Source organism: Perognathus longimembris, chromosome 18, assembly GCF_023159225.1.
Source record: "Perognathus longimembris pacificus isolate PPM17 chromosome 18, ASM2315922v1, whole genome shotgun sequence".
Classification (NCBI taxonomy): domain Eukaryota; kingdom Metazoa; phylum Chordata; class Mammalia; order Rodentia; family Heteromyidae; genus Perognathus; species Perognathus longimembris.
Window position 1 is genome coordinate 8,040,455 of NC_063178.1, and position 21,170 is coordinate 8,061,624.

Genomic DNA, 21,170 nt, shown 5'->3' on the forward strand with positions numbered 1-21,170 from the left:
CCTCCTCCTCCTCCTCCTCCTCCTCCTCGTCCCAGCTCCTCGCTGCTCAGGTTGGTACTGTGACTTTTTAAACATTTTTAGGGGGTAAAGTTTGATTTTCCTCCCATCTTCCTTGGGGAGGGGGACTTGTAGAAATCAAAGCTCAGCTCTTCTTTTTTTGGGGGGGGTGGTGGTGGCGGGGAAGGTGGATCGTTTCTAGTGGCTGAAAAAAGGAAGGTCCCGGGACCAGTGTCCCCAAGGGAGGGACTTGCCTCCCAGCCAGCGCGGGGCTCCCCTCCACCCGGGCCCCCCCCCCCCGAGATCCGGGCGGCCAGGGTGTCCTCCGGAGCCCGGCTGGCTCTCCAGCTCGGGTCTCAGCGCGCGTGTGCACGTCCGGGGGGTGCGCCTGGGCTCGAGGGGCGGTGTTCCCCCTCCAGAAGCTCAGGTGTTTAAAAGTCCTCCCCGGCTCATGCAGATCTCCCCTCGTCTCCCTCGCAGGTGACCCGCGGAGGAGCAGCCTCTGAGCGCCGAGGAGCCCCGGAGACGGAGGAACCAGATTTTCAGAATTCCAGCGTCCTCGCCTCCCCTGGAGGCTTCCCGCTTTGAATCTGCTGTATCCACTTGGTGGATTTCCCCCCACTTTCTTTCATTTTTGCCTTTTTTTTTTCTTGGCCAAACTATCACTCAGAGATTCCCCCCTCTTCCCAAATCCTTTCAGTTGCTCACCTTTCCTCCCCAGACTTTTCATTCTTTCCCCTCCACCCCCCCCCCGACCCCCTGCAAGCAAACGACTCAGCGAGCGCCCTCGGGGGGCCTCCGACGAGCCCGCGGACCTCCCAGGCCGATCGCCCTCCCTCTGCGCGCGCGGGTTCCGGGCCCGGCGAGAGGGCGCGAGCGCAGCCGAGGCCATGGAGGTGACGGCGGATCAACCGCGCTGGGTGAGCCACCACCACCCCGCCGTCCTCAACGGGCAGCACCCGGACACGCACCACCCCGGCCTCGGCCACTCGTACATGGACCCGGCGCAATACCCCCTGCCCGAAGAAGTGGATGTACTTTTTAACATCGACGGTCAAGGCAACCACGTCCCATCCTACTACGGAAACTCGGTCAGGGCCACGGTGCAGAGATATCCTCCGACCCACCACGGTGAGTCCGCCCCCGGGGCGGGGGGGGGGGGACGCTCGGGTCCCCGGGCCGCCGCGCTCGCTCCGCCGGGGTCGGGGAGGCCAGGAGGGACTCCCGCCTGAGATCAAGCGAAAGCCCCTGAGTGCTGTTACTGGCTTATTTGAAAGGGGGGAAAAAAAAAATCGGAGCCCGGAAATGGGCGCTGAAGGCGCCTGTGTGGTTGCAAGCGTGTGTTCTGCTCCCGAGCCGGCGTCTCTCCGGGCTTGGGGTCCCGGCGGTCTGGCGCTCACCTGGCGGGCGCCGGGGCGCGGCTGCAGGTAGCGCGGCGCGGGAGGTCCGGGGCGCGGGAGGCCCGGGCTCCGCCGGCTCCGCCGGTGCAGGCCGAGGCTCCCCTGCCGGGCAGCCGGCGCCGGCCAGGCCCGCCAGGAGAATCAGCTCTCCCCACAACACAAGGGCTTCAGGTTGTCTGTTATCTCCTGGTTGTCCTAGGGGTGGCTTCGGCGAGCGCCCCTCAAATGGTTTGTCCCAGTTTGCAAGACCCCAAAGATGGATTGATTCTTAACTTCTGTCTTTTGACCTTTTCCCCTCAAAGCCAGTGCGCACTGTTCGGCTTCTTCAGGCTGATCCCCGCTTCCTCTTCGGGGGCTGGGTTTCTGGGGCCTGAGGTTGGTGGTGGTGGGGGGGTCTCGGAGTGGAGACTGCTTACTGTCTTTTAAGTTGGAGAGGTGTTAGGGTTCCTCATTCCCGGGTGCACAGAAAATTTCAGGCTCCCCGCTGCAGCCCGGGCTTCCTCGCCTCCGGCCTACACCAAGCCCTTCAGGCTCCTCAGCTAAGATTTAGGGTAGAAGCATCCGCGTTTCTTTGTAGGTAGGGGCGATTCCAAGTTCTTGCCCCACCCGTTTCACCTGGAGAAGTTGAGGAGCGTTGTGAAATGTTATAGAAAGAAAGAAAGAAACCCAGTCTTGTGTAGTCAAGGGGGCAAAAACTCGAAGGTTGTTCTCAAAGGGGAAAAAAAAAATTTACTTGCACAATGTCAGGGGGGGTGGGGGAAGAGAAGGTGTTCTGTCGCTAACCAGCCGGTGGTCTGTGGTGACCCCCCCCCTTCCTCAAGCGTGTACCCGAGGCTGGCAGCCCTGTTTCAAACGATTACTATCTGCGGATGGGGCGCCCCTTTTTTTTTTTTCTTTGCGCCCATGCTCTGCCGATGTAGCAGTTAAGTGGAAATGCGGTAAATGCAGCCTTAATATTACTTACTATACTACTTCCTGAATAATATGAATCTTAACTCTTGCTCTTCAGAGAACCCTCTCCATCCCCCGCCGCTCCCCTCCCCTTCCTCTGCTTTAAGATTTTTAGTTTCAGTATTGTTTTTGATGATTGACTAGAACGTCCAATGGTGAGGCGGGGTAGATGAAAAGATCAATAAGAGTGTGGATTCTTTCTTTTTCACTTGCAATTGACACCTACCCTTCTCCGAGAGACTGTGGCCTTGTGCAAGTGATGGCTACTTTAAAACTTGGGTTTTTTAATCGAAGGCTGGTCCTCGTTGGGTGTCTGAGTCACCGTTGTTGAAAATAGACGCCTGAACTGAAATTGGGTGTCTCAGGTGAAAATTCACATCTTGCCCTCATAGAATGGTAGCTTTGAAGGCTACGAGGGGGCTGTGTTTTATTTTCTTCTCCTATAAGACCGGGGAAAGAGAGGAAAACAGTAAAAAAAAAAAAAAAAAATTACCACCCCAGGATTCAGCGTTGGGAAACCTTTTTCTCAAGGGCTTGGGCAATGCAGCGACTCTTGCAAATCTTATTTCAGGCCTTTGGATGTGGCCCTGCTCCTTCCCAGCGAGCGAGTACTGCATTTCAGGTTTCCCAATCTGAAGTGAGCCCAATCTTCTTCTCCCAGCCTCGGCCTTGCACGCGGCGCTGGGGGCTGGGCCTCTGGGGGGGAATTCTGCCGTGGAGCCCTGGTGTGGCCCAGCGGTTTCAACCTTCATTATTCACAGCTGACTTTCTTATCAGGCTGGCCGGGATTAAGTCTGGGATTGGGGGGGTGGGGGTGGGGGGGGAAGGCTCTGGTCCACTGAAAGAAACCAATAAATCAAATCAGATTCTATAAAGAGCGTGGTAGGGTTTGTGATTTAGACCGTGGATCCCCAGGCCCTGCCAGGTATGGGCCTGGAGTGGTGCCGAATCTGGAGACCCCCTGGGTGTGGGGATGGGCCGATGGGCCAAGTCAGCTCCGACCCCCCAAAGTGTGCTGCTGGCCAGCTACTCCAGGCATCGGGGAGTAGGCCTGAGCTTAGATTTGGGGGGTCAGGGGGGTTGGGGGGGTGGCATCTGGGGAAGGTCGGAGGTGTGCGCGTCTCACCGGTGTCCCTCTCTCCCGTCCCCTCCCGCCCCCCCTCCCCGTGGCCCCGCAGGGAGTCAGGTGTGCCGCCCCCCGCTGCTGCACGGGTCCCTGCCCTGGCTCGACGGCAGCAAAGCCCTGGGCAGCCACCACACCGCCTCGCCCTGGAACCTCAGCCCCTTCTCCAAGACGTCCATCCACCACGGCTCCCCGGGGCCGCTGTCCGTCTACCCTCCGGCCTCCTCGTCGTCGCTGGCGGCGGGCCACTCCAGCCCGCACCTCTTCACCTTCCCGCCCACCCCGCCCAAGGACGTGTCCCCGGATCCGTCGCTGTCCACGCCGGGCTCGGCCGGCTCGGCCCGGCAGGACGAGAAAGAGTGCCTCAAGTACCAGGTGCCGCTGCCCGACAGCATGAAGCTGGAGGCCACGCACTCGCGCGGGAGCATGACCACCCTGGGAGGGGCGTCGTCCTCGGCCCACCACGCCATCACCACCTACCCGCCCTACGTGCCGGAGTACGGCTCCGGACTCTTCCCGCCCAGCAGCTTGCTGGGCGGCTCCCCCACGGGCTACGGCTGCAAGTCCAGGCCCAAGGCGCGATCTAGCACAGGTAGGAGCCCCCTCGCCCTGAGATGTCCCTTTCCTTTCCTGCTAGAGCCAAGATGGAGGCTCAAGAGGCATCTGGGGTGTGTGTGTGTGTGTGTGTGTGTGTGTGTGTGTGTGTGTGTGTGTGTGTGTGTGTGTGTGTGTGTGTGTGTGTGTGTGTGTGTGTGTGTGTGTGTGTGTGTGTGTGTGTGTGTGTGTGTGTGTGTGTGTGTGTGTGTGTGTGTGTGTGTGTGTGTGTGTGTGTGTGTGTGTGTGTGTGTGTGTGTGGCTGGCCAAGCCCTTGGGCGATCTGCCTGCTTTCAGTTCTCCCAGCTTGGGAAGGAATAAGGGGTGTCTTCCTATCTCCCCTACCTCTTTCTTTCCTGTCTTGGAAAGCAGAGGGGTAGTGGGAATCTGACTTCAAGCTGCTCCCCTGCAAAGACCCCCACCCCCACCCCCAGTGAGCTGGGAAAGGAACATGCAAAACAAAATTCAGGCACTACCTTCTCCTGCAGGTCGCAGTAACCTTTAACTAAACTGAGTAACCTTTACTCAGTTTCCAAGACCAAATGGAAGGCCCCCCCCCACCCCGCCCCCGGGAATAAATCTGGAGTGTTTAAAGCTAAAACGAAACCTCCTCAAACCTAAACAAACACGGGTCCGCCCGTGACCCCTTTAGCCTCTGTCAGTCTGGCTGTTCCTCGCTGGTCAGCTCAAAGAGGGACAGTGGGTGGACAGCAAAGGATACTCCTTTTGAGAGAAGTGTGGAGATAGTGTGTGTGTGCACGCGCGTGTGATTGGGGGAAGGAAGCAAGAACCCAGCAAAAGCAGCTTCACTTTCTCTGCTGGGAGGAAAAGGGACCCAGCTACACTTGTGGGATGGAAGGTAGCTCCAGAGTAGAGCACAAGAGTTGAAGGAAAATCACGTTCTGGGCATGGTCCAGTTTCTTACCTACTGGGTACTTGTAGGGCCCTCCGTGCTCAGGGAAGCTGCGTTAGGGCCCATGCATTCCTCTGTTGGGATCTTAGAAGCAGTGGGAACGGCAAAAGAACCTTCAGGTGTGCGTTTCTGCCTTCTCCTCCGCTTAGTCTCTTTCCAGAAAGCAAACCTTGTCTGGAAGCTGCTACAGATATTGACCCTATTTGTGTAGGCGCTTGCATTCAGTCATGCACACACAATTTATTATTTTTTTTGCCCTCAAAATAAGATGATGCTGATTTGTTATCCATTCTGTTTGTGATGGAAGCAAAGGAGTTAAAAAGAGATTTCCCAGAGATGAGACTGAAGTGTCATTTTAGATAGGATTTTGTGGAGATTTTTCTGTCCCCTGAGGTGTGTTCATTTCAAATGTTCCTTTCTACTCTCTGACCTACTCCAACTGCATCCCTCCCCCCACTCCCCCCCCCCCCCCCCCGCCATTAGAAACAAAAAAGTGATTGGTGAAAATCACTTGTCTCTTCAGAGTCTGGAAGCTGTGCTTGTCCCCAAAGCTCTGATTTGGTAAACTTCAGAGGGAGGGGTGGAGGAGCCCAGTGACCATAAGATCAGTTTTCAGGGCTTTTTTTTTTTTTTTGGTTTTGTTTTGTTTTGTTTTTTTTCTTCTTCTAGGGTGACATTTACTCCAACTGCCTGAGCAGGACTGTCTCTATTTAGTTGATATGTTTTAGCTAATCCAATTATTTTCAGACTGCTGCACGCGACAGTTGCATTGTTTATCCTGAGCTAGGAACTTTAATAGAGTCCGGATGCGGTTAGGCTGACAGCAAAACTCAGACCTGCATGTTCAGTACATGAAAGCAGGCAGGAGAGAGAGAGAGAGAGAGAGGTAGGCTAGCTAGTGCAGTCAAATAAAGAAAGGCAGAGGAAGAAGAGGCAGGCAGGACTAGAGCGTTCCGAGCAGGGAATGAGTTTTGGGGGTGGAGGACTGGAGAGAACGGGGATACCATGTCAGCTCTGAACCACACAGCCGAGGGTTAAAATCACCGAGCAAGCTTGGGTGTTTTGAGGCTGCAATGGATTAAAAAAAACAACAACAAGTTCTCTTTCCTGGTAGGGCTGGGAGGTTGAGGGGTGATCGTGGTCTCTGAGGTCTGTTTGGTGGTTGTGGGTGGGGTGGGGACGGGAAATGGAGCAACTTTTCCAAAGGACCCTGGTCTCCTTGCCCTCGTTTCTGCTTGTCCCTTCGATTGTGCACTTTCTGGCTCCGGTTTAGTCTGTTTCCTTCTCTCATTTATTCCTTGTCCCCTCCTTAAGATATGAACTTGGAGTGGAAGGGGGCAAACAGCTGGAGTTTCCCTAAACCAAGACTAGGCATAGCTGTATGCCTGCGGTAGTTTGTTTGGTGGAGGGGAGAGGAAGCCATTGAAATTTGGGTCTCTACTTCCTCCTTCTTATTGCTCTCTCACAATCACAAAACCCAAGGGCAGTATACCTGGCCTAAGAGGGAGCTGGGACTTTTTGGAGTGAGGAGGGGAAGGTTCCAGAAGTCCTTGTCATGCGTATGGTGGACTGAAGAGAATTCTTAATTGTAGGTTGAAGGGAATCATTCTATCTTTTCCTTCCTTCCTTCTTTCCTTCCTTCCTTCCTTCCTTCCTTCCTTCCTTCTTTCCTTCCTTCCTTCCTTCCTTCCTTCCTTCCTTCCTTCCTTCCTTCCTTCCACAGCTACGGAAGGAGGCAGAGAAGAGAGAGAGCTGTCAAATTGCTCTGAGTTTTGAAGCAACTGTTGAAAGCACCTATTGCTTTCTTCATGGCTAAGCTTTCCGTGCTATCTTTACACACAAAAGATAAAGCCTCTCTCTCTCTCTCTCTCTCTCTCTCTCTCTGTCTCTGTGTCTCAAAGAGTCATTTCTCAGCTTTCAGGACCACTATGGACATATCCCTCTATCATACTCCGTAAAAAAGAAAAGACATGCAATCTTCCTCCCACCCCTTCACAACCCGTTTCAGGGGTTCCAGCCGTTTCAGGGGTTCCAGCCATTTGCGAATGGCTGTTGAAGGTCAAGAGGCCTCGCAGCTCTGTGGTTCTTGTCACCTAAGGGAGAGGTGTCTGCCAGAGCAGCTAGTGGCAGGCAGGGGGCGAGAAGGGAGGAAGACAGAAAGCAGGAAAGAGTCGAGGCTTCCATTAGGAAAATTGGCTGTGTGCTGAAGTCACAGACTAGAAGCACCGAGTTAGACAAGAGAAAAGAAAAGCCCACAGAAGGCAATCACAAACTCGCCGAGTGAATCAAGACAGAAAATTGCTCTAGTGTGCAGAGCCTCTGCCAACGAGCAACTGTGGCTTTGAAAAGGAAGCTGTCATCTCCCTCCTGCTTGACAAAGGAAAGGAAATCAGCCTGGTCACGTCAGCCCGGGGGAGCCCCCGGTGCCAGGGGCCTAGGAGCAGGGCAGCCATCCTCGCTGTTTTGCCGCTGTGGCTGGTGGCCTCTCCCTGCCCTGTCCACACGGGGAAGGGGCTGTGGGATGTCTATCTGAGCTGCATGAGGAGGTCCCCTTGGCGGCCCCAGCCAGGTCAGGTCTGCTGCCCCAGCCCTTGGGGCCGTGGGCCCAGCTCTGCTTAGGAGCCTGGGCCTGCAGGGTTCTGGCTCAGGCAGCTGCTGGTGTCTCTCGCCCACTCGTGTTTTCCTCTTCCCTTCATGCCTCCTCCACATTCAGTCTGCCACATTCCTCGGGCTTTTGACCCCCCATGAAAGGGGCCTGCCTAGCAGGAGGCACCCAAGCCTTTTTAGAGAGCTCTTACTGCTGAGTGCCTAGAAAACTGCCTTTGTGCCGCCATATGCAAGGTGTTTATATATTGGCCCAGAGATCCAGGACACAGGGAGACTCTCTGTAGACTCTAGGCTAAGAAGCTTTTTGGGTTTTAGAGAGAGTGGAAAAAGTATTCCTCGCAGAATATGTCTGTTTTTTTTTTCCTTTTAAACCAAGCAAGCAAAACATAAGAGTTTACGACACACTACTGGAAACCATGGCAGACTTTGCTTTAGTTGGGACCAGGGATCTATTGAATGGAGGGGCTCAGGCTTGTTAGGCAAGTGCTCTGCCATGTAAGCTCTGCCTCCCACACTGGCTTCATCTGCCAAGGTTGGGAACTTTCCTGCAGAACTTCTGCAACCAGGCCACAGGTGTTTATGCCTGCCCTTAGTTCCCTCATTTTTGATCCGGGGACTTTCCAAAGGGCTGAGCTGCTAAGGCAGACTTGTGTTTCCCTTTTAGGGGAGTCCAAGTGCCCTGTGCTCTTTTGGGGTGTCTCTCCTTACTCCAGTTTTCCTGCTAAGCTGATTGATGTACTCCCTCAAGATAAAGCAATCTTTAGGGCTCATTTTTCTTCCCTGTCTCCCTCCCTAGACTTGGGCCTCCCTCCATAGGAGAACCTGAGTTGTGCTATTTGCTTATGCAGGGAATTAGGGTCCTAGTTCCTTCTAGGGCATTCCTTGTTCTCCTCGCCCCCCACCCCCCCAAAAAAATACAGAGGTGATTCTCCTGAAAAAACCTTCTCCTCTTTCCTCTTATAGAATTCATAAAAAAAAATCACTTAGCAAACTCACCTGGGTCCACAGTGGTAATTTAAAGGTGTCTTCCAACAAACTTCTGGGGAATGGGCCTGGGTGAGCTTCAGGCCCAGTTCTGTGGATGAATGCAACAAGAAAACCCCAGCCAGGCTGCTTTCCTATGTATTTATTTGTGTTTGTGGCAAAAGAGAAACTGCAAATAGGATTGGGTGAATGAGCTGGTCTACACCCTGTTCTTAGCTAGCTTGCTTCTACTCTGTGGCTTCATTCTGTGGCTTCTTTCCTGTCCTTTCCTCTCACCTCTCTTCCCTTCTTCTGCGATTCCTGTCTGATGTTTGGCACTGTCTTTCTCTCTAGCAACCTCTGGCAGGGCAGACTAGGGCTTTCACTTACCCTCAACCCTTCTATCGGTGACTCGAAAGCTCTAGCACTTTCTAGAGAGACTCTGCTGGGTCTTAATTGGTTATACTGGCACCAGAGACAATTTTATTTGGAAGTAAAATCCAAAGCTGTGGCGACTCCAATCAATCAGTCAATTGATCAGTCTGTACATGTATTTATTATCTGTATATCTATCTAGCCACTGATAATCTTTCCTTTCTCCCCATTCTGCTCTTCATTATTTAATCAATCTCTATAGACAGACACAGGGATGATAACAGGTCACCTTTGTTTTTCTTTCTTTCCATTTGAGGGAGATGGAAAACATCTTTTGCTTTTGCCACTGTCTGTCTAGGGCTCAGAATTTTTCTCAGGGAAGTGTTTCAAGTCAAGATCTGCCCTTTTCTTTTTTATTCTCTGTCCGATCCTTCCCCGTCAAGCAAGTGGGCTGAGACGATGTGGTGGTTCATTCATTTGCCATTTCTTTTGGATGAGACCGTTGGAATGCTTATGTCACCATGCCATGCGACTTTAGATCCCTTAGAATGACACAGGGATATGGTTGTGTGTGTGTGCGTGTGCGTGTGTGTGTGTGTGTGTGTGTGTGAAATGTGTCCCCAAAAGGGGGAAAGAAAAAGAAAGAGTTTAGGTTTCTTTTTCCTCCTAATTCCAAATGTGGTCTCCTTCCTGGGTGTCTTCCTTCCATTAGTGACTTATCTGTGGTCTTGTTTCCAGAAGGCCGGGAGTGTGTGAACTGCGGGGCAACGTCTACCCCACTGTGGCGACGGGATGGTACCGGACACTACCTTTGCAACGCCTGTGGCCTCTACCACAAAATGAACGGACAGAACCGGCCTCTAATCAAGCCCAAGCGAAGGCTGGTAAGTTCTCCTTGAAGGACTGACCTCGCATAGCTCTGTGTGTGTGTGTGTGTGTTTGTGTGTGTGTGTGTGTGTGTGTGTGTGTTTCCATGTCCTCTCTCCAGGAAAGTAGCTTCAAATAGGAAGTTGGTAGGACAGCTCAAAACCATGTTGGCTGGTTTAGGACAGCTCTCTTCCTCCTCTTCCTCCTCTTCCTCCTCTTCTTCCTCCTCTTCCTCCTTCTCCTCCTCTTCCTCCTCCTCCTTCCTTGCTTTCCCTCCCTTCCCTTCCTCTCCTTTCCTTTTCATTTATTTCATCCCCTACTTCAAATTAGATGTTCAGAAAAACTGTTGCTGTTGTTTTTTCCCCCCTCATCGTTTCCAAAGTCACCTCTCAAATTTTAGTATGCTGACTTCTTAAAAGCAACATCTAAAATCTATTTTCCAGTAGAATAATTGCGCTTAGGAGGACACCAATAACTGCCCTAAAATGTACTGATAGTCACTATAAAGGCAGGGAGTTAATATGAAGATGGAACCATCCAGAACATGTTCTGGAAGTAGGGGGAGGTGGGCTCTGAGAAAGTAACTACAGACCGAAGGCTGCAAGGGCATCTCCTCTGCTGTTTTAAGATTGATGGCCCCAATTAAGGGGATTTCAGAAGAAGGAACCACTGGGCCTGGTGCATTTTTTTTCTTCTTCTGCTTTTTGGTCTTAGGACTTTGCAAAGGTAATTCCTGCAGGAAAAGTTTTGTGATTCCTGCCTTGCTTTTTGGAATGATAAGATCTAGCATTTGATCTTATTGTCTCTTTGAGCTTGCTATCTGTAAGGTGGTAGTTTCCCTTCCCTTCCCTTCCCTTCCCTTCCCTTCCCCCCTTCCCTTCCCTTCCCTTCCCTTCCCTTCCCTTCCCTTCCCCTTCCCCTTCCCCTTCCTTCCTTCCTTCCTTCCTTCCTTCCTTCCTTCCTTCCTTCCTCCCTCCCTCCCTCCCTCCCTCCCTCCCTCCCTCCCTCCCTCCCTCCCTTCCTTCCTTTCCCCTTTCTCTCTCTTCTTTAAACTGCTTAATCACTAGGAATACTCAGCAAAATATGGTACTGTCAAGCACTTATAAAGAAAACCAACAGGATGGGTTTGTTTGTAAAGCTTTTCTTTGGAGCCATAGGCCAGATTGCATAGTGAATATGTAACAGAGACAAATAAAAAGTAGGCTTGGTAGATGACAACTAACCACAGTCAGAGATCAAAATGCTTTCTGTGGTGTTGAAAGTTACCAAGTGTAGAAGGCAGGAGGGGAATTCCCTTTGCAGATTAATGGATGAATTGGCATCCATCAAATTCTAAGATGGGAGGGAAAAATCCCCCAACAACCTCTGTATTCCTTTTCAAAGCATTACAATCTGCCCTATCCGTCAGATTCCAAGGCATTTTAACACTTTTTGCCCCCACTGTAGAAAATGGAAAAACTTTCTAGGGATGGAAATGCTCACATGACTTTAATTTTTGGCACTCCTTGGATCTTTAGGCTTTATTCTGTCTGATCTTTGCTCTCTTTTTCCCAACTTTCTCAATCTCCCCCTTACTTCACCTCATGCAGTTTGGGTTTTGTTTTTTCTTTCCTTTCTCTCATGTGCAAGGCTAACTTCCTAGGAAAGAGCTGCCGGATATCTGAGCACTAGAGATAACTCATAAACAACAACGTAGCCTCCCTAACCTAAACATCAAGATGTTTGGACGGATCAGAACAAGAAATGGTTGGGGGAAAAAAAATAACTGGAGGTGTTAGCCCAGAATGAATGTGATTGCACCACAAAACAATGTTCTGAATCACTCAAAACCTGGCCTTTGTGAAAAAAGAGAAAAGATAGAAAGAAAACTAACAACACAAAATTTCCTGTTAAAATAAGCCATGATATAGCTATAGTTTTTAAATTTTGTTCTCTCTGTCTTTTTAAGGTAAAGTCAGATGGAGGGTAAAGAAGTGTGGGTTGCTGGATGGTCAGGAGTTTATTTGACATTTTCTTCTGTCTGCAGACTGCAGAGGAAGGGTTCTAGTACCATTTTATATAATTTTGTCCTCACTTGTCTTTCAGAGGAAATCTTTACAAATGCTGAGTAATAATTGCTTTTCATTCTAGAGTTCATTGGTTGTTACATGTAAGCTGTATTTTCTGTCTTAATCATCTGGGTGATACAGTTTTTTTTGTTCCATTAAATTCATATACTTACAGAGGAACATTCTGAAGACATAGAATTATTACCCTTTCCCTTCATTAGATGTGTTTGGCTTTTAAACACCTAGAGCCTTTTGCTTTTCTTCTTTTGGTTTATTTATTATTTTAATTTTAGTGTTGTGGCTCGGACCCAGGGCTCATGATGCTATAGTACATTTTCTTCTTCCTTACATTTTCTGTTTACTCCCTCCAGCTGTCTTTCTAATTCCTTATTTTGTTTTACATGGATGAAACTCTACTGAAGAGTATATATGATGTGTATGATGTGGTTAGATTCTTTTGTGTGATAGACATACGCATTGAATGCTGAATAAATGAATTCAGGAAAGAGAAGAGATAAGTAGAGGCAAGATCTATAGATAGCTAGGATTTTCATGTGTCTCACCACAAGCAAAAGGCTGAACAGCTGCTTTATTAATATACTCTGCTCCTGCTAGCAAACCCACCAGCGTGGCTTTGGGCATCTTAGGGATTCTAGAGTACAGGAGTCAGTCTCAGCGTGGGTGTTCTTACGTTACTTTTCAATATACTGCAAAAGGATTACACACTGAACCTAGTTGTTTGGAGCTAAATTTTACTAGTTGGCATTTTATGTTTGTATTATGCATACATAATAATCACACAGAGCACAGTTGTCCAAAGATTATTAAGCACTGGTTTTTATGTGACATTTTCCTCCTTAGAGTACATAAGGAAATAGCAAATAGAGAGCAAAAATTAGGACCTTCTCCATTATGATCTGTTTTTAATTTCCTGTTGCTTTGAATACAAAAGAAGAAAAAATACCTTAAGTCAGAAATCTGTTTTTAATGCCCATAGAACATAACTGTAGAATGATAGCAACTTGGAAAGGAAGGGAATCAGTTTAGTGAATTTAAAGTTGACTCTGGATTTTCCCACATCTAGCTACTTTCTCTATTTTCATCTCTGTGATGAATGAAATGTTGGTAGAAAAAAAATCACCAGGAACCTTGTAGTTTTTGTCCCATGTTCTTATAATTATATCAGAATTTTTGTTCTTTCTTTGTTTTTTTTCTATTTTTGATGATGGGAATGGAATCCAGGACCTTGGGGTAGGCTAAGCAAGTGCTTTGCCATTTAGTTATACCTCCGGCCTTCATAGTAGAAGCTTCTGGTTCATAGAAAAAAGATAAACTGAATTCTCTCTCCTTTTCTTGCCATTTTTTTTTCAATATTAGGAGTCAGAATATTGCAGCCCAAGTTCCTTTTTTTTTTATGAGGAGGAGTGAAGGAGCATGTTAGAAGTAATTCAACTCCATTTTCTTTCATCGATTTTAAGCTTTCACTTAAAGTATGAAGTAGTCATCTCATATGTATTTCAATTAAACACATCAAAATAGTGAAAGAAACATCTCCCTCTTAGGGAGGAAAAAAAAAAAAGGCAAAGCAGTGGTATAGCCAAGGAATTTAAATTCAAGTTTTGGCTGACATTTACCTTGACACTTTTCTCCTTGGAAAACAACAACTATGGAATACCTAACTTCACAAATGTGATGTGAGAGAGAGAGAGAGAGAGAGAGAGAGAGAGAGAGAGAGAGAGAGAGAGAGAGAGAGAGAGAGAGAGAGAGAGAGAGAGAAGAGTGAGCGCCTAGGATTCCTGCTGAATAGCACAAGTATTTGTTCTTTTCACTTTGTCTCATCAAATGAGGGCCACCTACAGAAACTGAGGCTGGCTGTCCCCGAATAGTCCAGATGGCTATGTCAGTTTGGGATGGTTGCATATCAGATAGGTTTTGTGGTCTTGGGTTGCCCTGTTCCTATGTCGTAGCACCCGTGAGCAAGTGCTCACACTCACACACACACGTGTCTTTTCGGAAAATGAAGGCCCCCTGTGTTTTCCTCAGACTCCAGCATTTCTCAACTTGTGCTCTGATGGGGGCTTGCTGGGTATAGGTTTGCTTTCCATTGGCTGTCGTGTGTGCTGATGGTTTATTTGAGTGTTGATAGTCTTGGGAATTGTGCTTTAAAAAAGACACCATGGTGTCATGTTGGCCTGACACCAACATGAGCCTTGTGAATTCAACATGGCTACCTGGAAAGAGCAGGCCTCTGGTGGACTTGGTGTGGAGACAGGGCATAATAATGTTTTCAGGACTTTCTGCCCCATCTCAATTCTGCACTGGACAGGAAGTGGTTAAGTCTCACCTGTTTCCACCATCTTGTGGAATTGGGTGTATTGGGACGAGTTGTGGGGTCTTTATTATTACTTCCGAGTGGGCCTTTTGCTGCTAGTTTGGATTTTAGTGCTAGTGGCTGCCTCTTGGTTTTGTTTTTTCCTCTCTCCCCTTCTCTTTCCTGCCCTTTTCTCGGCTCTGACAACACATGTAACGCTTCTCTTGGCATTCCCTCCTCTCCCCCCCTTCAGTCGGCAGCTAGAAGAGCAGGGACCTCGTGTGCCAACTGTCAGACGACCACCACCACCCTGTGGAGGAGGAACGCCAACGGAGACCCGGTCTGCAACGCCTGCGGGCTCTACTACAAGCTGCACAATGTAAGTTCCCGGGACCGGCCAGCACGGGCTTCCATTTCTGACCAGGCCTTTCAAATAGCACCTGCTGCCCTGTCCAGACACCTAATGGCGTAGCATGGCCCTCTCTTGGGGGTCAAGGAACAGGCCTCTGATCTAGTTGATCAGATTCAACTAGTAGGGCCTAGCTTAGTGATCTCCTTTGGCTGGTGCAGTCTTGCTAAGGTGGAAGGGACTTACAGATGGAGAGAGACACCCACTTTGTGTATTGGACACAGCTTTGGTGTGAGGCAAGCTGAAATAAATGTCTTGAGGATCTGTCTTTTTTGTGCGTGTGTGTGTGGTGGTAGTGATGGCAGTGGGGCTTGAACTCAGGGTCTGGGCACTATCCCTGAGCTTTTCTGCTCAAGGCTAAGCTCTCTGCCATTTTGAGCCACAGCTCCACTCTAGTTTTCTGGTGGTTCATTGGAGATAAGAGTCTCATGGACTTTCCTGCCTAGGCTGGCTTTGAACTGTGATCCTCAGAGCTCAGCCTCCTGGGTTACTAGGATTACAGGCGTGAGTTACCAGCAGCTGGCCTGAGTTTTTAAGAAAAAAAAAAATCACGTTTTATTTTGGAGGGGTTAAAAAAAATCTTGGTTAAAACTGAGCTGCGAAATTCAAATGGATCCTCGGTTTAAAAGACATGAAATGAAATGTGGAGAGATTTCGTCTGGTGTCTTTTTGTCCTAGACAGCTTCCCTGTGCAGAGAAGCACAGCCTAGCGTGGTGATCATGCTAGGGGGAGAGGCCATTTGCTTTTGCTCCTATGCCATGTTAGAGTAGCAGGAAGACAGTGGCTGGCCACCAGTCAAACTGTCCTCACTAAACTTTTAATTTGGGGTCCTCCTCCCAATTTGTATCTTCATCTTAATTTTTTTTTCAGTTTTACAATTTTGTCTGATAGGCCATAACCCAAATGAAGCCTCAAATTCACAATAATTCTCAAGGGAAAAAACTCTCCTCTCCTTTCCTCTCCTCTTCTTTTCCACTCTCTTCCCCTATCCCCTCTTCTCTTCTTTTCCTCCCTCTTCCTCTTTCTTCTCCCCTCTCCTTCTTCAGCTTTTTCTGGTCCCCCTTAAGTCTTTGGCAAACTCTGGAACCACACAAGGAAGAGGGAGAAATTTTTGCTCAGGGCAAATCTGGCATTGAGCTCACCTTACCTAGGAATACCTGGGAATGGAGGCAGAAGCTTTGCTGGTTGAATCAGTGTTTTGAGTTATGGATAATTATTTAAGGATGATCTGCTAGCACCCTACTGCGTTTTCAATTTTGGTGGAAATGAAGGTGCTGAGATTCTCCAGGGCCTTGTTCACTCCCTGGGGATAGCATTGTGTCTTGACCCATGCATCTCATGGCCAGCCATAACCATACTGGAGTGTTTATCTGTTCAATCTGATTTTTTCCCCCCTTGCATCCAAGGCTGTGTGTGGGGTACACAATGTATTAGCAGGTCATCCAAATCTTGGTTTCACTCTGGGTTTGCTCATTCACTGTAGTAGAGTTAGAGGAAGCCTTGTGATTATAACTGGAATTGGGGAGATTTGAGGTGGGGTGGTAGTTAGCTCTCTCTACTCATGATCTGAAGAGTGTTGTTTTGTTTTGGGTGCCAGTCCTGGGGCTTAAACTCAGCCATGGCACTGTCCCTGAGTGTTTTAGCTCCAGCCTGGTAGTATTCTACTACTTGAGCCACAGCTCTACTTCCAACTGTTGTGGCGGTTAACTAGAGTTAATAGTCTTACGCTCCTGCTGAGGCTGATTCAAACCAAGATTCTCAGACTTCAGCCTCCTGAGTAGCTAGGATTAAAGATGTGAGCCCTTGGCATCCAGCTCTGAAGTTTATTGTTTGAGTTGTGATTTATAACTTTCCAAGAACATTCATGTTACTTGGTTATGTTTGAGTCTCAAATAGTCCCATGATGTAGACAGGATAAAAGTTAAGTTTGACTTGAAGAAGTCACGGCTACCAAAAGCAAGCAGCTTGTGCAAGATATCAGGTGAATAACAAGGAAGAGTCAGGGATTTAGTCAGCTAAATCCTCAGCTCTCCTACTCAATTATTATTTTCTGGTGTCAGTCCTGGGTCTTGAACTCGAGGCCTGAATGCTATCCGTGAGCTGTTTTTCTGTTTTTGGTTTTTTCCCTTCAAGGCTAGTGCTCTACCATTTGAGCCACAGCTCTCCTGGCATTTTTGGTGGATAATTGGAAATAAGGGTCTCAAAGTCTTTCCTGCCCTGTCTGGCTTTGAACCATGATCTCAGCCTCTGGAGTAGCTAGGAATAAGAGGCCCGAGTCACTAGCACTTCCCCTCAATTCTCAATTAGTTCTATCTTCATGGGCTAGAAAGAGAGATAGACAAAGAGACTGATAAATAGAAACTTCCTTACCTGAAAGGGGTTTTTTCCCCTTCTCTCCTGTGGTGTGGCTGGGATTTGCCTAAAGAAGCTGTTTGTCTGTATTTAACAATGGGAGATAGCCATCTACCACCATTTTCCTGGCCTTGGCTTCAGCCGTGTAGCCCTCTACACTCAGTTATGCCACAGGTTCTTATCTAGGAGTTTAGATAACTTCCTATCTCAGTATCTCCATATCTCTGTGTTGTTGAGACTAGTTATCTGGGCCTGAGCAGCTCCTTGTAACTAGATATTATATGTTGATATCTGGCAGTGAGCATCTAGAGTTCAGCTCACAGGGCCTTATCTAGACATTATCTTCGTGAAGATTTGATGTGGGAGGAGATTTCTGTCATCTTCTTTGTCTTGATGATAACACGCCAGGAAACCCCACAGAGACATTTCTTTTGGCAACGACCTTCCTTCACACTTTGGTCCCTATTCACCTTGCCTCCCTAGCTAGCGTAGGGGGGAAATGAGGTCTCAGCTCTAGTGTGGGTCTTGGGCTCCTTCTCAGGTGACCCCTCCTACTTCCGGGAAACTGTGTGTTTGCTGTGCCCAGCATCTTGGTTCTTCTTGGCCATTGGGCTCCTCTTCTATTTAACTGTCATTGTCTAGCTTCCGGGACAGACAGATCCTGGGGCAAGAGGAACCTCTTACTCCACTCTGGAGAAGCCTGGGGCAGGGAGGGAGAAGGAAAGAGAGTATTTCCTCTTAGGAAATCAGGAAGAAGTAGCCCTTCTGAGAGTCACTCCTTGAGTCCCTGAGTCACATTTCTCTGGTAACAAGGCCAGATCCACCATTGGCTCTTTGTGTTGATGAGAATAACTTGACTGTGTAGGATGAAGCTTCTGTTTGCTTGGGAAAAGTGGTTATCCTCAGCTCTGGGTCTCTCAGCCCATGTATTTTAAAATGGACCAACCAACCACGTTTTCTTAGACAAGGGACAGTAGGCTGTCTAGAGTATATATCTTTAGAGTAGGAACTTGTCACTAACCCCTCATTCGGAAGCATGCTTGGTTGGCTGTTTTTAGAGTGAGCACACTAACAAAGTGCTTTGGACCCAGTACTTCCTGTTTGGCTTTCTGGTTCTTTGTCCAGTTGGATGGGGAGAGTCAGACCAGGGAGGACTAGCAAGTTCCCACCCTTGCCATTGCTGCAAGAGGTTATTTTGTGGAAAAGCATGTTGTATTCAAACAGGCCCCAGAACATACAAATTCCTGGGGCGATGGTTTTATAACACCTTGCATTGTGAAAGGCTCAAGAGGAAGAAGAGTAACTAAAAATTCCTCTGCAAGAGACGCAATCCCCTTTTCCAAGGCAGAGAGAGAGACTTCACAATCCAAAGAACAGATTACCCAGGCAGTGCTTAGAAGTCCTTGCATAGATTTTGTCAGATGAGTAGGCAAAATGGTATTTCCCTCTGGAAGGTTACTCAATCCCTTTTACTCTCAGGAAACATTCCAAGAAAATTCTAAAGGAATAGAACAGGTTACCGTCCTTTAATTGCCCGGGAGACTGAGTCATTCTCCTTGGGCCTCTGACTGTGTAGGAGTCCTAGAGGAAAATTTTCCTTCGGTGTTGCTGGTCTTGATGAGCAAAATGGTTGGGCTGTGGGTAGAATAAGTCCCCCGTGGTCTGTGGCCTGTCAAAGTGACTGACAGTATCCCCTCCTCCCGGGGGACACAGGTACCCAGGTCTCTGGGAAAGATGAAGGGACAGGTGGGAGGCAGGAAGGTGGCTGACTGAAACTGAAACGCACCTCAGATTGGGGGGGGGAACGTGAGTGTGTTTGGGGGGGGGTAAGCCAGTGGTCTAAAAGCCTGTGCCATTTCAAAGGCAGTTACAAATAAAAGTAAAAAAAAAATTGATCTTTGTTTAGATTAACAGACCCCTGACGATGAAGAAGGAAGGCATCCAGACCCGGAACCGAAAGATGTCTAGCAAATCCAAAAAGTGCAAAAAGGTGCATGACACGCTGGAGGACTTCCCAAAGAGCAGCTCGTTCAACCCGGCAGCGCTGTCCAGACACATGACGTCTCTGAGCCACATCTCCCCCTTCAGCCACTCGAGCCACATGCTGACCACCCCCACGCCCATGCACGCGCCCTCCGGCCTCTCCTTCGGACCTCACCATCCCTCCAGTATGGTTACCGCCATGGGTTAGAGCAGCAGCCCCCGCTCCGTGGGCACCGGGCTCTTGAGTGTGCAAGCGTCCCTCCCAGCCCTTCTACTCGCGTTTATTTTTTTGCAGGAGCAGTATCATGAAGCCTAAACCGCGCTGGATATCTATGTTTTGTTTTTGGTTTTTGTTTTTGGAAGGCAGAAAGCGAAAATGACTTATTTTGTCTCTTTTGCAAAGGAGCTCACGGTGGTGTCTGTGTTCTAACCACTGGATCTGGACCCCATCTGTGAATAAGCCATTCAGACTCATCTTCCCTATTTAACAGGGTCCCTAGTGCTGTGAAGAAATTTTGCTGAACATTGCATATAACTTATATTGTAAGAAATACTGTTGTACATTTGAGGAAGACTTTATTGCACCTGGGTAGCTGTAAGAAAGGCATGAAGGACGCCAAGAGTTTTAAGAAATATGGGGGGAAAATAAAGTATGGAAATTCAGAAGAAACTAGAGCTGATATTCTAATGGACAACTTGCCAGTTGTTTGATGCATTAAAAGAAAAAAAAAAGAAAAAAAAAGAAAAAAAATAAGGAAAAAAAAAGATAAAAGTTGTAGGCAAAAATCATTTGTTCAAAGCTATGGGGCCTCGGCAAAGGAAATCTCAGTTCGGGCACACAAACTGCCATTGAGGGTTTGGAGGGTCATTTCTAGGCCTCTTATGCTTTGTGAATAAGTCCCTGTAATTGTTGTTTGTATGTATAATTCAAAGCACCAAAATAAGAAGAGATGTAGATTTATTTCATCATATTATATACAGACTGAATTGTTGTACAAATTTTATTTACTGCTAGTGTTAAGAACTGCCTTTTTTTTTTTTTTTTGGTTTTCATGTTTCCCTTTTTTTTTTTTTTTTTTTTCAATTTTCAGTTGAATAAACTAGATTTACGTTCAGTTGACCTAAGGTGATTGTGCTCTGGAGGGTTTATTTCCCTTTCTTTTTTTTTATTTTTTGGATGATATTTATTAAATAGCGGTATCTGTCTCCACCCTCACCTGCAGCCTGAGCTATGAGCTTCCCGCAGCTTCTGAGCTAGCTACCTATGTGCATGTCAGCGACTCCTGGCCCCACGGGCCATGCCCTGAGCTCAGCCTCACTTGGCTGTTAACCCCCCTATCCTGTTCTGTGTTAGTGATCATTGCCTTTACACAGTCTGTTGGAATAATATTATATATATATATTAAAAAAATAAAGTTAAACTATTTTAAAACAACAAAATAACATCTTATCGAAGTGGTGGCTGAACTCTTATATAGAATTTGGTTTATAGAATCCAAGTAATTTAAATGAAACCCCCAAACCAGACAAACTTAAGTTATTCGCTAGGTGGGCCATACTAACATCCCATTCCTTTGGGAAGCTGGGAGCATTTGGGGGGAGTTCTGTACAGCTTAGGAATTTATCCTGGGGCTGGAGGGAGTTCCTGGGGACCCCTAGTGAGCTGTAGTTTCTCAGCCTGCTGGCCCTGTGGATTTCTGTCTAGCAGACAAATCTTGTCCCGTGGGGAACTGGGAATAGTTCCTGGCTGAGATTCACAGGTTAAACAAAACTACAGCCGATGGATTCCTGTTGGAGATGAAGTGAGCTGGACTGCTCCTGAAATTTCATTTCTTGGTTTGCTTTTCCTACTGTTGAATAACACCACAGTGAACGTTTATTGGAATGTTTGCGGAAACATGAAATAACCATTTTGTAACTTCTGCTGTATAGTTTTCCTTTTACTCTGTTGATAGAATGTGTAACTATGGCACACATTTGAAAAAGAAAAAGAAAAAAAAAAAACCCAACCTCTGTCAATCGCCTCTCTGCTTTCTTAGCAAATATTTTAAACCTAACGCTGAATGTTGAAATAAAGGAGTAGAGAATTACTGCGCTGCAAATGGAGATCTCACTGACTCCTAATTTAATTGCCCCACCATGCCAATGGTTTCAATTCTTCTGGAAGCACGGAGGGAGACCATCACTGGTTGCCATCTGAAACTTGGGGAGATTTTGTTGTAATGTTCCATGTCTCAGGATTTGCCACCTTTTTTCTTCAAGAGCAGATTTGAGTT

The 21,170-nt window shown here is 48.0% G+C and overlaps 1 protein-coding gene across 4 annotated transcripts; it reads left to right on the plus strand.

Annotated features, from left to right (window-relative positions):
- Nucleotides 1–758: 758 nt before the first annotated feature.
- Gata3 (GATA binding protein 3) lies at nucleotides 759–20,289 on the plus strand. Of its 4 annotated transcripts, none has more exons than XM_048367587.1 (5): nucleotides 759–1,128; nucleotides 3,527–4,063; nucleotides 9,662–9,807; nucleotides 14,403–14,528; nucleotides 18,818–20,289. In XM_048367587.1, exons 1-5 carry the CDS (start codon nucleotides 888–890, stop codon nucleotides 19,100–19,102), a joined length of 1,335 nt encoding a protein of 444 aa, XP_048223544.1. In that variant the 5' UTR covers nucleotides 759–887; the 3' UTR covers nucleotides 19,103–20,289. The 4 variants fall into 4 exon arrangements, with proteins under 4 accessions (XP_048223544.1, XP_048223545.1, XP_048223546.1 ...); XM_048367588.1 differs by having other exon boundaries at nucleotides 9,665–9,807; XM_048367589.1 differs by having other exon boundaries at nucleotides 18,826–19,015.
- The last annotated feature ends 881 nt before the right edge of the window (nucleotides 20,290–21,170 follow it).

Coding starts and splice junctions, on each gene's coding strand:
- Gata3 (XM_048367587.1), top strand. CDS start 888: ATGGAGGTGACGGCGGATCAACCGCGCTGGGTGAGCCACCACCACCCC. Junction 1,129..3,526: donor ATATCCTCCGACCCACCACG/GTGAGTCCGCCC, acceptor GTGGCCCCGCAG/GGAGTCAGGTGTGCCGCCCC. Junction 14,529..18,817: donor TCTACTACAAGCTGCACAAT/GTAAGTTCCCGG, acceptor ATCTTTGTTTAG/ATTAACAGACCCCTGACGAT.